Source organism: Gopherus evgoodei, chromosome 4 (genome assembly GCF_007399415.2).
Source record: "Gopherus evgoodei ecotype Sinaloan lineage chromosome 4, rGopEvg1_v1.p, whole genome shotgun sequence".
NCBI lineage: Eukaryota > Metazoa > Chordata > Testudines > Testudinidae > Gopherus > Gopherus evgoodei.
In genome coordinates this window covers 8,039,918-8,055,375 of record NC_044325.1, presented here as the reverse complement: position 1 = coordinate 8,055,375, position 15,458 = coordinate 8,039,918, and the positions used below count along the sequence as shown (strand labels likewise).

The 15,458-nt window shown below is 45.6% G+C and overlaps 1 protein-coding gene across 11 annotated transcripts in view; it reads left to right on the top strand.

Annotated features, from left to right (window-relative positions):
- The window catches only part of NIN (ninein), a 123,131-nt gene that overhangs the window by 36,566 nt on the left and 71,107 nt on the right, over positions 1–15,458 (top strand). For all 11 annotated transcript variants that reach the window (XM_030562841.1, XM_030562844.1, XM_030562850.1 and 8 more), the window contains one exon: positions 3,282–3,451. In XM_030562841.1, the coding sequence (XP_030418701.1) occupies positions 3,282–3,451 (170 nt within the window). The remainder of the gene's footprint in view (positions 1–3,281; positions 3,452–15,458) is intronic.

The following is a 15,458-nucleotide window of genomic DNA, read 5'->3' as shown; positions in this document are numbered from 1 at the left end:
AGACTCATTGGCCAACTGGACTTAGGCATAATATGTTAAAGTCAGACCTCTCTATTCCAAGCACAATCTCACCGTCCTTTTCACAAATAGTACAAGTGTCAAGTTCTGTTTTCAGAGGTGGTTCTCCTGTGTCTTCAAAAGCCTTGTTTGCTAAAGCATTTAGAAAAACCAAAACAGACGCTGGATTCTGCTGGGATTTAAGGAGTCAGGGAGTAGATCTAGCAATAGCTGCATTGTTCCCAAGCTGTTTCTCACCTTCTCTGAAACCTTTCTAGATACAGGCCTCCCTAAAGGTGTGTTTCTGCCTTTGAGAAATAAGACTGCACCGTGGCAAGAGCATTTTCGGTGGGGGCTGTGGAGGGGGGCAGGAGAAAAGAAATGGGCTGGTAAGCAGCCAGAAATGTTAACATCTCAGAGAAAGCTGTGGGGTAGAGATTGCTCGGTGTTAGTCCAGCTTTAATAGCAGTGATAAGGTTCGCTTTTGTTCTTAGAGCTCTTAATCAGTCTATCTGCGCCCTTCACACAACTTTCATGTGCGAGCTCCCAGCTGCAGCAAATCTTGTTCAAACGTGTGCACAGATTTTGTTCCCCAGAGCTGCAATATATATGGATGGCGCGTAAGGCTGGAAAAATCAAAGCGTTCCCAGTCCTGTGTATTTTATAATTCATTGCATAGCTAAGTTGCAGAATATTTTTCCCTCTAACAAGCTTGAAGATAGCATCCATATCTAAAGGAATAATATCCAAGATGACCCTGGAGGGGAAGGGGATTATAAAGCCCCTATAACTTCCTTAGAGCCCTATGTGTCTTTTCAGTAATTGAATGGATTTTCTGGTCTTCATTGCTGTTGCAGTCTTGTGTTTGTTTTGTACCAGAGCGCTCTCAAATAAAATTTTAAAAAGCTGCTGCCTTCACCGTTACCTCAGTGCATTACAAATGGCCAAAAAACCTTGTGGGACTTTCAAATACAAAAGTTAACAAACAGAGCAAAACGAAGCATTCCCTTAATTGAATCCCTGGTTAATTTGATCCTCCATTTAATTTGACCAAATTCCAGACACTGAATGACTTATGCTAAAAATAGCACAACTTCCCTCTTTTCAACTTTGATTGCTTTAAGTAAGCAGTGCTGGGAAATTCACTGCCCAGTACAGAAGGTTCCCATAAGGGAAGCTTGAAATTTTGGTCGTGAGAGAGGCTGCAATTCATCTCCCCATAACTGAGACAACTAAAAGGGGTTGCAGTTGACATTGGCTCTATAATGCACCATGCAAGGTGTGATATGCACCCTGCTTGTCATATAGATAAGATTGATTGCTTATTTCAATCAAAACATGAGTGCCTTCTGGGGACGGCCCATTCCTCAAGTGCTCCTTTCCCCCTACTTGCGGGGTCACTGTCAGACTTATAGATTAAAAGTACCACATCTGTTGAAAGCAAAGGGAGGGTTGCACAGGTCTCTGAGGGTGGGACTCTGAAGAGCACGGAGCAGTGCGTGTGTAACAGAGTACGTAATTAGGCCTGCAGTAATCTTCATTACTGGTGATGGGCAAGAAGGAAATGACTCATCATCACTTTCACATCCCAGGTTTCACCGTTAGCTGTCCAAAATCAGCCTATCTGTGCTTGCAAACTGAGCGAATTTGGTCTGGAAGTCAGTGAGGGACAGTAAACATTGAGCTCAAGATGATGCTGTTTTGTAGTATCACTTTTCAGAGTACAGACAGAGTACAGTCTGATGGTGTATGAAGACCATTACTGGTAACTAGCTGGTGATGTCTGATACAGTGGAGGAGTGGGAGCTGCTCGCAGGAGGTGGTACAAAACCCAACGTTACATGGCTATCAAGTACGAAGGCTTTTAGATCTCCTGGCGGTTTTGTTCAGTTGAGTTTCAAGAATCGCTCCTGCAGGAGTATTAGTTGGCCACTTCCTCACAGAGCCCTGAGCATGGGCACATACCTGGAGCGGTTCACCGCCTTCCCCGACACCTGCTCTTTCTGCAGCAAGAGGGAAACCTTGGAGCACGTTTACATCGAGTGCACCAAGTTGCAGGCCCCTTTCCGGCTCCTCCAGAAACTCTCCCTTAAGTTCTGGCTGCACTTTTTTCTGCGTCTCCTCATTTACACACACCCCATCCAGGACCTCACTAAGTCACGAGATCTCCATGTCAACCTCCTCCTGGTGCTGACCAAGATGGCCATCAACCATACCAGGAGGAGGAAACTGGAGGGGGGTACGGCATGCTCTGTGACTGTGGGCCTATTTCTTATCCTCTTGAAATCACATCTCCAGGCAGCGTTCCGCTAGGCCATATCTACTGGCTCCCTGGACGCCTTTGAGGAGAAGTGGGCACTGTCCAGGATATTCTGCTCAGTGTTCTCTGGATCCTAGATTTTGGACCTGTGATCCTCACTCCTGTCCCTGTTTGTTTCATTAGTTGCCCCCTGTAATCACAGAATATTAGGGTTGGAAGGGACCTCACAAGATCATCTAGTCCAACCCCCTGCTCAAAGCAGGACCAATCCCCAAATGGGCCCCCTCAAGGATTGAACTCACAATCCTGGGTTTAGCAGGCCAATGCTTAAACCACTGAGCTATCCCTAACTCCAGTGTCTGGTGGCTCCTCTCCTTAGGCTAAGGGGAGGGGCCTTTCGGTGTGGATGGGCCCATCCCCAGTGATTCAATAGGTGTAGCCTTGCAGCCTGGTTTTCAGACTGGGAGCAGTCAATGTAGATTGATAAATGGACTGTAATGTATGGCTTGGAACAAAAGCCACAGTCTTCAGTACCAACTGCATAGCTGACATATGTTGGCACCTCTTGGGCTCTCTAGTTTTTGCAATGCTTATTCAGGGTCTTTTTCTAAATTACTGTTTAGCATTTGCATCTCTGGGGTGTTTTTGGTTTGGTTTTAGTTGCCTCTGCTCTCCAGGTGAGAGAACCCCCTACAAAAACAGCATTCTCAAAACCACTCTCCAAAGGTTGAGAGAATCTGCTTGCAGAATTAAGGCTGCAAAGCGGGCATGCTTTGGAGGCCTTCTAGAGCATGTGCAAGTATTCATGGAAGCAGGCACCACCTAGAGATGTCCCAGACTCAGTACTATGGACAATATAATTACCAGAGGAGCTGCTCTTTGAATTGCCACAAGTATGAAGGAATCGCTTGCTCTTTACAGTTGTATGATGATGCATCTTGCTGGGACTAAATGCTGACTGCTTCTTTGGCAATGATGCTGCCAATGCGCTCTCTTTCTTTTTCTTTTTGTTTTAATTCAATAGATTCTTCACCAGAAGCCCAGCCCAAATACATCAAAGGTGGGAAACGCTATGGCAGGCGGTCCCTGCCGGAGTTTCAGGAATCCGTGGAAGAGTTTGCCGAGGTGACTGTGATTGAGCCTCTCAATGAAGCAGCCCGGAGTTCACACATCGCTTCCAATGACTGCAATGAGGTAAAGTGCCCCCATTTAAATCTATAATCAGAAAGTGACTATCCATGGGACCTGCATTGCATTGATGGGATGTGTGAGGGGGAAAAGTGAGATTTTGGACATGACCCTGGCCTCCTTCTGACTCCCTTCCTTTTAAGGGTACATTGGCCCAAAATTAAATCTTGCAACAATGTGCTAATGTAGACAATACAAGGCAGAGCAATGTGTGGCATTAGGGAAGAAAGGGGACATCACAAACAGTTAAATGCGCTTCTCATAGCTTGCTTTTTAAGGTTCCCTTCTGGGGAAAAAGACCTCTTCGCGGCATCTCTATGAGCATTTGGTTCTTATTTTAATGCTGAGTTAATATGTTGATTCACTAGTGAGCAGATGAAAAGTCCAGTGATGCTGGAGAAATCCAACTGGATTAGCATCAGTGCCAGCAATGCAAATGTTGGCTAACAATTTTAGCCCCGTTGTGTACGTCCGTCCCTACAGCACTGTGTGGTCCCAGAGCAAGTTAGTGTTTTGCAAGAAGGCTTCTCCTTAAGTGTTGGTTTTTCCACAGTGCCCAAATTGTGGTCAGCTGTAATGAATGTTCCTTACCTTCCACCCACCTCTCTGCCGTAGTCGATCTTTCCTTTATATGAAGAACTTTTGAATATAACTGACCACTTGCAGGCCACACTGCAAGCTCTATAGGCGACTTGAGCTTGCTCGTCGTAGTAGGAAGGATGGCTTCCAGTCACACACACTCCAAAGAGTTGTATGGCCCTTTCTGCAGATTCGTGGAGGAGCCCAGCTCTTGCACAATCTATGGAGCAGTCTGTCAGGATCCCAACAAGGGCGGTCAGAGCAGGGCCACACATAAGGCTGGGAGGAGCAGAGGAGTTAATAGTTGGGTTCCAGGGTCGATACCAAGGTCCAGGATCTGAGTCAGGTTTCAGGGTTTGAGTCAGGAAGCAAAGTCCAAATCCTGCTGAGTGCAAAGAGCAGGAACAGTCATGGCAGCTAGAGAAGATCCATGCTGTTGCCTGGGTTTATATAGGGCAAGCAGCCAATCAAGAGCCATTAGGCTGCTGTCTGTCAAATCCCTAAGGCGGAACTTCCCATGGTCGTTCTCCACAACAGGTCATGGGAAGTGGAGCATGAGCTGTTTACAGCTGCCGCTGGGTGGCAGCCTGGAGATGCCAGCTGCCTGGTAGCTCTACAGACCTGGGTTCTAGACCCGAGGAGTGTTACGCTATCGGTGTCATGGTATAATTCCCCACTCTGAACCTTAGCGTCCAACAGATTGGGTACCAGCATGAATTCCTCTAAGCTCAATTACCAGCTAAGTACTTGTAGCGCTGCCACCAAGCAGGAATTCCAGTGCCTGGTACACTCTGGTCCCCCCAAAACCTTGCCTGGGGACCCCCCAGACCCTCTGGATCTTAACACAAGGAAAGTAAACCTTTCCCCCCCCATTGCCTCTCCCAGGCTTCCCCTCCCTGGGTTACCCTGGAAGATAACTGTGATTCAAACTCCTTGAATCTCAAAACAGAGAGGAAAATTCACCTTCCCCCTTCCTTATCTCTCCCCCTCCCAGGCTTTCCCTGAGAGAGAAAGTAATCCTAACACAGAGAGAAAATTAACCTTTCTCTCCCCCTTCTTTTCTTTCTCCCCACCAATTCCCTGGTGGATCCAGACCCAGTCCCCTGGGGTCTCACCAGAATAAAAAACCAATCAGATTCTTAAACAAGAAAAATTTTAATGAAAGAAAGAAAAAAACAGTAAAAATTATCTTTGTAAATTTAAGATGGAATATATTACAGGGTCTTTCAGCTATAGACACTGGGAATACCCTCCCAGCCTAAGTATACAAGTACAAATTAAAATCCTTTTAGCAAAATACAAATTTGAACTCCTTCCAGCCAAATACACATTTGCAAATAAAGAAAACAAACATAAGCCTAACTCGCCTTATCTACCTAGTACTCACTATTCTGGACATATAAGAGACTGTATCAGAGATTGGAGAGAAACCTGATTGCACATCTGGTCACTCTCAGAACCCAGAGAGAACAACAACCAAAAACTAAGAGCGCACACACAAACTTCCCTCCCTCAAGATTTGAAAGTATCCTGTCCGCTTATTGGTCCTCTGGTCAGGTGACAGCCAGGCTTACTGAACTTAACCCTTTACAGGCAAAAGAGACATGAAGTACTCCTGTTCTATTAACCCTTAACTATCTGTTTATGACAATCAGATGCTAGGATAGGCCTTGGATTTCAGAAAACCATCTAGGCTCCGTGGGCCCAGGAGGTATGCTACCACATGGCTGGTGCTACCAGCTACACCCAGCTCTCCATGTGTACACACAGACACAGCAATCCGCTGTCAAAGAAAAGCACTGGTCTGGAGCCTCAGCCAAATAATATGGCTGTGACCTATCACCTGCCCAGTTCAAGCATTGTTCCTTTAACCCCAACACCGCAGGATAAGATTGCAAACTTTATGCTGCTCAAGCAGCTGAAATATAAGGTCTATGCAGAAATATAATAGTAATAACTAGATCTTATATAAGTGCTTTTCATCCATCAATCTCAGTGCTTTACAAAGGAGGTCACAAATAGGTCCCTTTTCTATTTTTCGTGAAGAGAAATGGGTTCTCAAGTCTTCTCATTTGGGCTTCAGTTGAGTAAAGTCTAGGGGGAAACTGGAGTAGCTGGGATCAAAGCTTTGTTGAATCTATAGCTTCCCACAACATAGTTCTTTCCAAACTTCCCTCCCTTGCTGTATCCTGCACATCAGCCAGGGAGAATGTGGTACAAGGCCAGATTGTGCATAATAGTTGATCAAAGTGGGCAGCAGGGCAGAGCTAATTTGAACTGAAATTAGCATCTCCAGAGTCCTTGTCATAATTATACATTGTTTGGAAATAGGTTATTGTGTGTGTAGCATAATTTAGGTTTAAAAGGATTAGATTTTTACTGGTAAATGTCAGTGAATGTTGATTTCACTGTACTCCCAAAAACCGTCGGAAATATTTCCATAGATGATCAAAACTAACAGGCGAAGTAAGAAAAATGTGGCTTGGGAATTTAGCAAAATCTATTGATTTAGTCTTGAATTAGGCTTGTTACAAATGGACTAGAGAATGAATAGTAAACACGGGTGTGATTTATTGATTGAAGATCTACTTTGTATATTTTGGCACGTGATGATAGTTTGTATTCAAACAGTTTTTTTTAAAAGGTTTAATTTTTTAAATCTCTGCGTCTACTGTCATTAAATAATTGTCTGAAACCACTATAATTTCCTGCAGCTGTGAAGAGTTAAATCGATAAAAATCTGAAAAAATGCTTAAAAATAAACATTGATGTTATCGGTCAGAATTATATTAAAAAAAATATAATAATCTGCCAGCCTTAAACTGAATACAGGGCCTGGGGCTGAGGCTTACAATGCAAAACTGTCACTTCAGACTGGGGCCAAGCGTAAAAAACACGTCTTGACTGCAAACCACTCTCTTAACACGGAGCAATATTTTCTCCCAGAGTAAAAAGTGTTCTTTGTAAATAAGATGCAGCTTCTCTTAGTTTCCGGTCTGTACTTATACGTTTGGCATGCAGATAATAGTGTAACTCCTGAAGTAAACTGGGGAGCTGTCCAGTCCTACCCAAGATCATGTCTGACGGTGGCACCACTGGACCAGCCTTGTAAGGTGTCTACTCAAAACCCAGAAGAATACATGATTGTATCTGGTTGATGTAGCATGTTAATAACTGTTCTACACATTAAATCATGCTGACTAAATACCAGAATACCTCCCTCTGGCCTCTTTGTGCTTCTGAATAAAGTAAGGGCCAGTAATTAAGCTATGGCTATAACTCTGGCTTCATGTCTAACGAAGTGTATTGTGAGCAGAAGAGACGTCTTCTGCCATCAGTTCAGTTCATCCGTGAAAACTCAGTAGCAACTACAGTACTAGCTAATATAGAAGATGAATAACCAGGCTAGCTGTCTGATGCTAGAGTATTAATCCATGTATTGTGGTCCAAACAGAGATTAAGTAAATCTGGCCTTTTTACTCTGCTCCTTTGCAGTGGCAGTTTTACAGAACTGCCATAACTGGAGAGTGGCGAATCTTTGATGGCAGAAAACTTTGTTCCTTCGTTATATGCTTTTGTTAGATAATACAACGGGTTTTCCTGGCATTCCCATCCCCTTATCTTCTCTGTTTGTGCTTGGTGATTTTCCATTGCGCTGCCATAATCTGCAACACCAAAATGACATGCTTTGAGAAGAGAAACTTCATAAATATTCCTGAGGTTCTGAAAGCTGCTTTCTCCTCCCAGCCTGGGAATGTTCAGTTCCAGAGATGCATGGTTGTATCAAGCTTTATTTATAGTAAGTCTAGTCATGTGCTCACCTAAAGATCTCAACTCCTCTTTTGCTTGTGTTCTGTAAGATCAGGGCATAGAATCAGAGAATATCAGGGTTGGAAGGGACCTCAGGAGGTCATCTAGTCCAATCCCTTGCTCAAAGCAGGACCAATTCCCAACTTTTTTTTTTTTTTACCCCAGATCTCTGAATGACCCCCTCAAGGATTGAGCTCTCAGCCCTGGGTTTGGCAGGCCAATGCCCAAGCCACCGATCTATCCCTCTCCCCCCCTCAAACTTCACCATGATACTGCTGGATGAAATTTATGCATCTCATCGTGTGAGCGCTGAGACTCTTCCTCCTTCCACCACTCCAAGCCACAGAATGTGCACGGGAGGAGAAATCATGTAACCTTGGTAGGGTGTATTAGCATATAGCCACAACAGCACATTGCTGATGCTGGATCCCTGCCACTGTGCCGTGTGTTTGCCAAATACTGTCAATCCGGTATTGAATGTTCAGTAGCACTCAGTGGAAATTGTCCAGTGAGGGAGAAGAAACATTCGTTTTTGATTCCCTTCCCCCGCATTTGCTTATTATGCCTCCTTGGATGGCTGTGACTGCTGAGGGGCACCAGCCACACTGCACTAAGTGGCGGATAATATCCGTGAGCTTTGGTACTGCACTGCAAGTGTTGCTAGCTGTCAGATCAGAGTGGATGCACAGACCTTGCCATAGAGGGGAAGCGGGATTCTTTCCCCAGTGTGCTCTAGCTGCCACACGCAAACACGCTGACAGAACATTGAAATACAGAATTGCAGGTAGGAGCAGGCAGCTGTTGTTAGTAGAGAGAGTTCATGTAGCAATACTACGGGGCAGTGAAAACCTGGTTATCTGTAGGGGAGAACGAAATGTGTCGCTTTAAAATATACTTCACCACCCAGACTAGAACTTTTAAAAGACCAAGCTCCTGGCTAGTGTGCCTGCTTGCCAACGATTCCGTGTGGCTCTACGATCCTTTGCTTTCCAATCTTGCCTTCCTCACAGTAATTCGACTGTGCACTTGGAAGAGAGCTGGCTTCTGCAGTGATATGTGCACTAGTGTGTTTGCTTACCACCGTGGAGAAACTAATCCATCTCCTCTGGTGCAGGCCACATGTACTGCACTGACCTCGAAATCAATGTTAATACTCCTCCTCGGGATGTGCACCAGCTGGGAAAACAGCGTAATTGTATTCCTTTCTGTTAGCTGCAAAGTGGGTGTAAAAGGCTGGTAAATTAACAAGGTCAGTCAATTAACTAAGTAGCCATACTTGTTCTTCTGTCTGCATGAAACATCCTAATGTTCGTGCTGGTTTCTTTCAGGAGGGATACCAGGGACTTAATCCCTTGTGAGGTTTGCTCAGCACTTGGATAAGTTTCTCAGTGCCTTCCTTCTACCTTTCTGTAATGCCCTCAGTAGGGTATCTGAAAACAAGAGGGGCCAGCTGATATGCACTGAAGCCCTAAAACTTGTGTGTATCTTCAGCCTCCCAGACTGCAGTGGGAACTTCTGGGCTCTGCAGGGGAGCAAAAGACACTACAGATTTGGTTAGGAATGACCCCCCTGAAGATGACATTCAGCATTTTTAAAGCCACTTGTCAGAAACGTGGCTAGTGGGACTAAATCCTGGCAAGCCAGTCCTTCGCCAGTATTAACCTCCTGCTAATGCAGCTTTTGACCTGCTGTCGTCGATGCTGGGGGTCGGCCAATAGTCCCCACATTCAGAAAGTGCCATGAGCTCTGTTTTTTGTGCTTTGAATTATAATTGGTGATTTGCCCGAAAGCACGTTGACTAGAACGGACTCCATTCAGCAGCGGGGAACGAAGAGAGGACGGGTACATCTGTACTTACGGTGTTGTATAGCGGACAGACACTTCACGCCTGGAGAGCGCGGGTATAAAGAGCTGTGTAGACAGAGAGGCCTGGCTTCGGCAGGTAGAATAGAGAAGAGAGCCTTTATACAGAGCTCACCCAAGCTGCCACTCCTGTGTCTACACTGCAGTGTAGCATCCTGCTGATGGAGCCTTTCACTGCGGCCTGTAGCTACATGTAGCTGCTTTGGCCTCAGTGATTCATGCATTTGTAACTTCCAGGCTGGTCTGCTGCAGTTCCCGGTTGCTAGCCCAGTGCTCTGAGGCTGCACTGCTTACCAGGGACACATCACCCTGATACACTCCTTCCCCTTCCCCAGCAGAGTCTAGCTCAAGGTCGCTGCATTGACAGCCAAAGCCCTGCAGAGTGCCTGCCCTAGCTACCTGATGGCCTTTCCTTCCATGAGGGCAGCCTCCCAGGACTGCCTGGTTCCACTGGAAAAAGCTGTTGACAAGCAGAGGAAGACTTGTATCTTAAGGAGATGGAGCTTTCTAAGGAGCTGGACCAAGCCTATGGAGCCTGCTGCCAAATAAACAACCCCCATGCTCACTGTGCTCAAAACCAGTGGCAAAACCCACTTCCTCTTCAACAGAGCTTCCCTGAAATTACCTCCCCAAACATGCCAGCAGCTTCACCCTTTACACTTGTCAGTAACTGTAAGCTTGTCTCTTCGTGTTTACTACCCGTGGAAATTATTTAGATACCATAGTGATGGATAACCCATTTAACACTCTAGCTGAGGGGTTCTCAAACTGGGGGTCAGGACCCCTCAGGGGGTTGTGAGGGGGGGTTGCAAGCTGTCAACCTGCACCCCAAAACCCGCTTTGCCTCCAGCACTTATCATAGTGTTAAATATATAAACAGTGTGTTTAATGTATAAGGGGGGTTGGACTCAGAGGGTTGCTATGTGAAAGGGGTCACTACTACAAAAGTTTGAGAACCACTGCTCTAGCTAAAGGTCTTTCTGGCAATCCTCTACGACTGAGATAGCCAAAACCCAAACTTTTTGCCTCCTTCCTTAGTGTGCTGTGGAGGGATGATTATGTCCTAGCCGGGTGCCTTATTCCTGAATTTGCATGCTTATCAGATAAAGAAGAGCTTAATCTGAGGAAAAGCCTGAGGAGTATGGATGTATACTTTCCTTTGCTTTTGAATGAAAAGATTCTAATTGAAACTGGAAAATCTTCCATCCCTGATTTACGTCATAGGATGGCCCACAAAGTTGGGCAGAGAAATGGTGTCGGTGACTTTTTTCAACATGTAGGATCCTGAAGTCTTCAAAATACAAATCTGATCATCCAAAGCATGTTTATCTTTTTAAAACAGGAGCTGTGAGTGGCTATTGTTTTGGACTCCCTGTTGGCTTTTAGTGGTGGTGCTTTATCACTGAAAGCAGCTGTAAATTGTGTTGCAGTTTAGAGGCTTGCTCAGTTTTGGGGATCTTTGTTCTGGCTGTTTGCATCAATGAGTCAACCCTTCAGCAAACACATGCCATCCCCTCATCACTGCCCTCCCTCTGCCCCCCTGCCCCCTCCACCCCCCCAAAATCTGATGTTAACATTGGTGCTAAGGATCTCTTGAACATGTGCAGGATAGAATAAGTGCAGTGTGAGCTTCTGATCGTCATTTTAATTAGCAATATATTCGGACCGAGAACAAAGGTCTGTCTCACTGAAGCAGATGGTAGGGTGTGAGAGGTTGCTACGTTATTATGGAGAGAGGCCGCAGCGAGCAAACTGCATGGGCTGCAGATGCTTACATGAGTTCTGAGCTGGAAGCTAGTGATCATTGAAAACCTGAGCCATCTGCTCTTCAGCCCAGCAAAGCATGTGTCTGTCAAAATAATACATTCCTAAAATCTCTGCCTTCTGCACACCGGCTCAGTAATGTGTGTGACCCACATCCAGCTGTAGAACAATCACGCCCGCTACAACAATGCCTCGCGTGACATTGAGATGCACGGTCCACAGCACTGATGGAAGTCTCTCTTTGTCTTCCTGAAATAGGCTGGCTGCCTTCTATGGCAGCCATTTTGGGTGTTGCTTGACCTCTGACCTCTGGTACCCCTGCCTCACAATGAAGCTCTTGTCAAGCATTCAGTCTGGTAACGAGTCTGTGTGCGTAGAGGGTCCTGCCAGCTGAGGCAGCAGCAGCCCAGTACAATAGAGCCCCCGATGCTGGGCAGCAGAGGAAAGCGCCTGCAGATAAAGCGAATTATCGCAGCAGTCAGGCTAACAGGGCCTTTCGGCCTTCAGTGTCTGCGACAATTGATTATCAGCATAGAGCAGGGATGACAGGTGTTCAGCTCACCATTCAGCCTCTCTGAACTGTCTGGATTTATGAAATTACCTGGTGCTTCTCCATCGAGTGCTTAAAAGTTTCAGTGGCTTCAGTTCAGCTCTTGCTTTAAAAAATAAGAAATAAAATATTACGCTACTTGTATGTAAACCCTTCACAACCAGGCTCAGAGAGATTTCTCCTCCTCACCCCATTCCCGCTTCAAAATCCAGTTCGCGTTAACAAATCACGCCTCCCACCAAAAGGGAGTTCAGGGAGGAGGCTGGGAAATACACTTGAAGGCTGCGTCTATCTCTGGAGCTCTAGAGGCTATTCTTTGGCCATATATTGTCGACTGCAGGAGTATGCTCCGTTTTCCACTTCCACAAACACAAGTTGTGGCCATTTGCTCCCCTGGCTCCTGCTTTCTGGTATATTTTTTTTCCTTAGAGGTCACTGGAGGTAAACTAGGAATCCAGCCAACTTAATTCTTTAATGCCATTGCTGAGCGGAGCAGGGGAGTAGTATTCATTGAGGCTAAGCGGCATAAATTCAGGCCTTTCGTCCTGTGTTTGAATGCGTTCCTAGTCTGTCAGTATATTTGCCAGAAGTGTAAATTTCATACTGTGGGTTGTTTGCAAACTTTTCAATTTTTTGTGCTGGTGTGATTGTCACATGGTGTGTGTGCGTGCGTGTCAGTGTGTGCATTTGGCAGCGGGCAGGAGGTGCTGGGGGGAGGGGGTGGAGTGGGGGCAAGAAGAGGCAGGGCGAGGGTGGGGCCTTGGGGGAAGGGGCAGAGTGGGGCGAGGCCTCGTGGCGGAGTGAGGGTGGAGCACCCACCCAGACTGAAGAAAGTTGGCACCTGTGTGAGCAGCTCTTGCTTGCTGCTCAGTGACATCCCATTGAGGCTATAGAAGCTGCCTTGCTGCCGTTTGACTCTTTACGCACGTTGGAGGATATTCTGGCGGTTCATTCGCCACACCCATTTCTATTTTCCATGGGGGTCCTTGCTAGGGAAGCATGAATTTCCCCCACTCCAGACTGCTCTGCTGCTGGTGTTCGCTCCTGTCCCAATCATGCAGAAAGGCAGTGGTGGGCATTCAAATTGTGTGCTGTTACGAGCTGGTATCGTGCGGTTAACCAGATGATGAAACAGAAGCAAGAAGCCATGCTAAAAAGTACAGTGACCTAATCCAGTTTCCATGGTAACATTGTAGATTAATGGCTTTTAGCTGTAATCTGAACGAGACGTATTAAACTTTTATATTGCGATTTAGAGCTTCTTTGTGTCCTTGGTGACTTTGTCTCTAAATCCATCAGTCACATGCGTATACTTTCATGTGCTTCTTTTTAACTGCCGAAAAGTAACCTCTGCTAATACTGCCATTAGAATGAGAGCTGATATAGCCGGGCTTCGTGTGTGCTGAGTACATAAGCAACGAAATGCCCTGTCAGTTGATTAGAGGCAGCAGTATCTAGGGCTGGCTGTGCAGTACTTGGTAAATCATTTAAATAATGAATGTGGAATATAGAACTGTGGAAGTAACTTGGCCATGGATACTTGGGTGCTGACTGCCATGTGCTAGGGAATCGTACCAGGATGGCTGCCTGGTGGAGGACACGCAAACAGCCCAGTGCTCAGACTGCCTCGCCAGCACTTCCTCCCTTTCTGAAGGAGATCGCAATGATGAGTTCCTAGTTTTGTCCCCCCACACACACACACACGTTGCGCTCTGCTGACCCACACTTACCCTAGCTCTGGGAAGGGCATTTCGTAGGGATCTGGCTGCTGCCGTAGGGAGGGCAGAGAGTACATTGGTGACTTGCTTTCTTTCACATCGTCAGTAAATATTCTAGTTTAGGTAAGGAGGAGCTTGTTGTTTTGGTTTTCTGTCCTACAGCAGCTGTGTCATAAACAGATAGCTAAGGGTTAATGTCTCTTACATGTCTAGAAAGAAGTTCCTGAAACACCTGACCAGAGGTCCAATCAGGAAACCAGACTCTTTCAACTCTGGGTGGAGGGAAGTTTGTGTGTGAGTCCTTTGTTCTGGGGTTTTCTGCCTGTATGCTCTCTCAGCTATGAGAGGATTTCTATTTCCTGCTTTCTAATCTTCTGTTTCCAAGTTGTGAGTACAGAGTTCATAAAAACAATAAGGGTTATTGTTTTTTTCTTTTGTATTTACATGTCTATAGTTGCTGGAGTGCTTTGAATTGTATTCTTTTTGAATAAGGCTGTTTATTCAATATTCTTTTAAGCAATTGACCCTGTATTTGTCACTTTAATACAGAGAGACCATTTTTTATGTATTTTTCTTTCTTTTTATAAAAAGCTTTCTTTTTAAGACCTGTTGGAGTTTTTCTTTAGGGGAGAACTCCAGGGAATTGAGTCTGTACTCACCAGGGAACTGGTGGGAGGAAGAAGTCAGGGGGAAATCTGTGTGTGTTAGATTTACTAGCCTGACTTTGCATTCCCTCTGGCTGAAGAGGGAAGTAATTCCGTTTTCCAGGACTGGGAACGGGGAGGGTGGAGTCCCTCTGTTTAGATTCACGGAGCTTGCTTCTGTGTCTCTCCAGGAACACCTGGAGGGGGGAAGGGAAAAGGTTTATTTCCCTTTGTTTTGAGACTCAAGGGATTTGGGTCTTGGGGTCCCCAGGGAAGGTTTTGGGGGGACCAGAGTGCCCCAAAACACTCTAATTTTTTGGATGGTGGCAGCTTTACCAGGTCCAAGCTGGTAACTAAGCTTGGAGGTTTTCATGCTAACCCCCATATTTTGGACGCTAAGGTCCAAATCTGGGACTAGGTTTATGATATGGTGTGCAGTGTTGGGAAAGATAGAATCCAGAAGCCAGTAGGAATATTATATTTTTCTTTTCTCTGCTAGGGGCTTTTTAGCAGAGAGGGTTTGGTTTTAAAAGGAACCAGAGACAATTTTTTTTTCTGCTCTCTCTGGCAGTTGTGGCTTGCATATTAAGCAAGAAACCATTAAGAGACTATTAAGGGTCTTTTGTCACACAGTAGCACTCCCATTAGGAGGCAGATACCAGCACTGTACTCATGCAGATAAAGTGGTTTTTCTGGTTTACTTTACATTGAAAAAATTAGCTAGAGAAAGAAAAGGAAAAAGGCACTGTTGCTAGGCAGACCCCAGGAGGCAACAGAGCCTGCAGTTCAGACAATAAACACTGGAGTTATGAACTCTGTACTCACAACTTGGAAACAGAAGATTAGAAAGCAGGAAATACAAATCCTCTCATAGCTGAGAGAGCATACAGGCAGAAGACCCCAGAACAAAGGACTCACACGCAAACTTCCCTCCACCCAGAGTTGAAAAAGTCTGGTTTCCTGATTGGTCCTCTGGTCAGGTGTTTCAGGAACTTCTTTCTAGGTGTAAGAGACATTAACCCTTAGCTATCTGTTTATGACACACGCTTACCCTAGCCTGGGAAGGGCATTTCGTAGGGATCTGG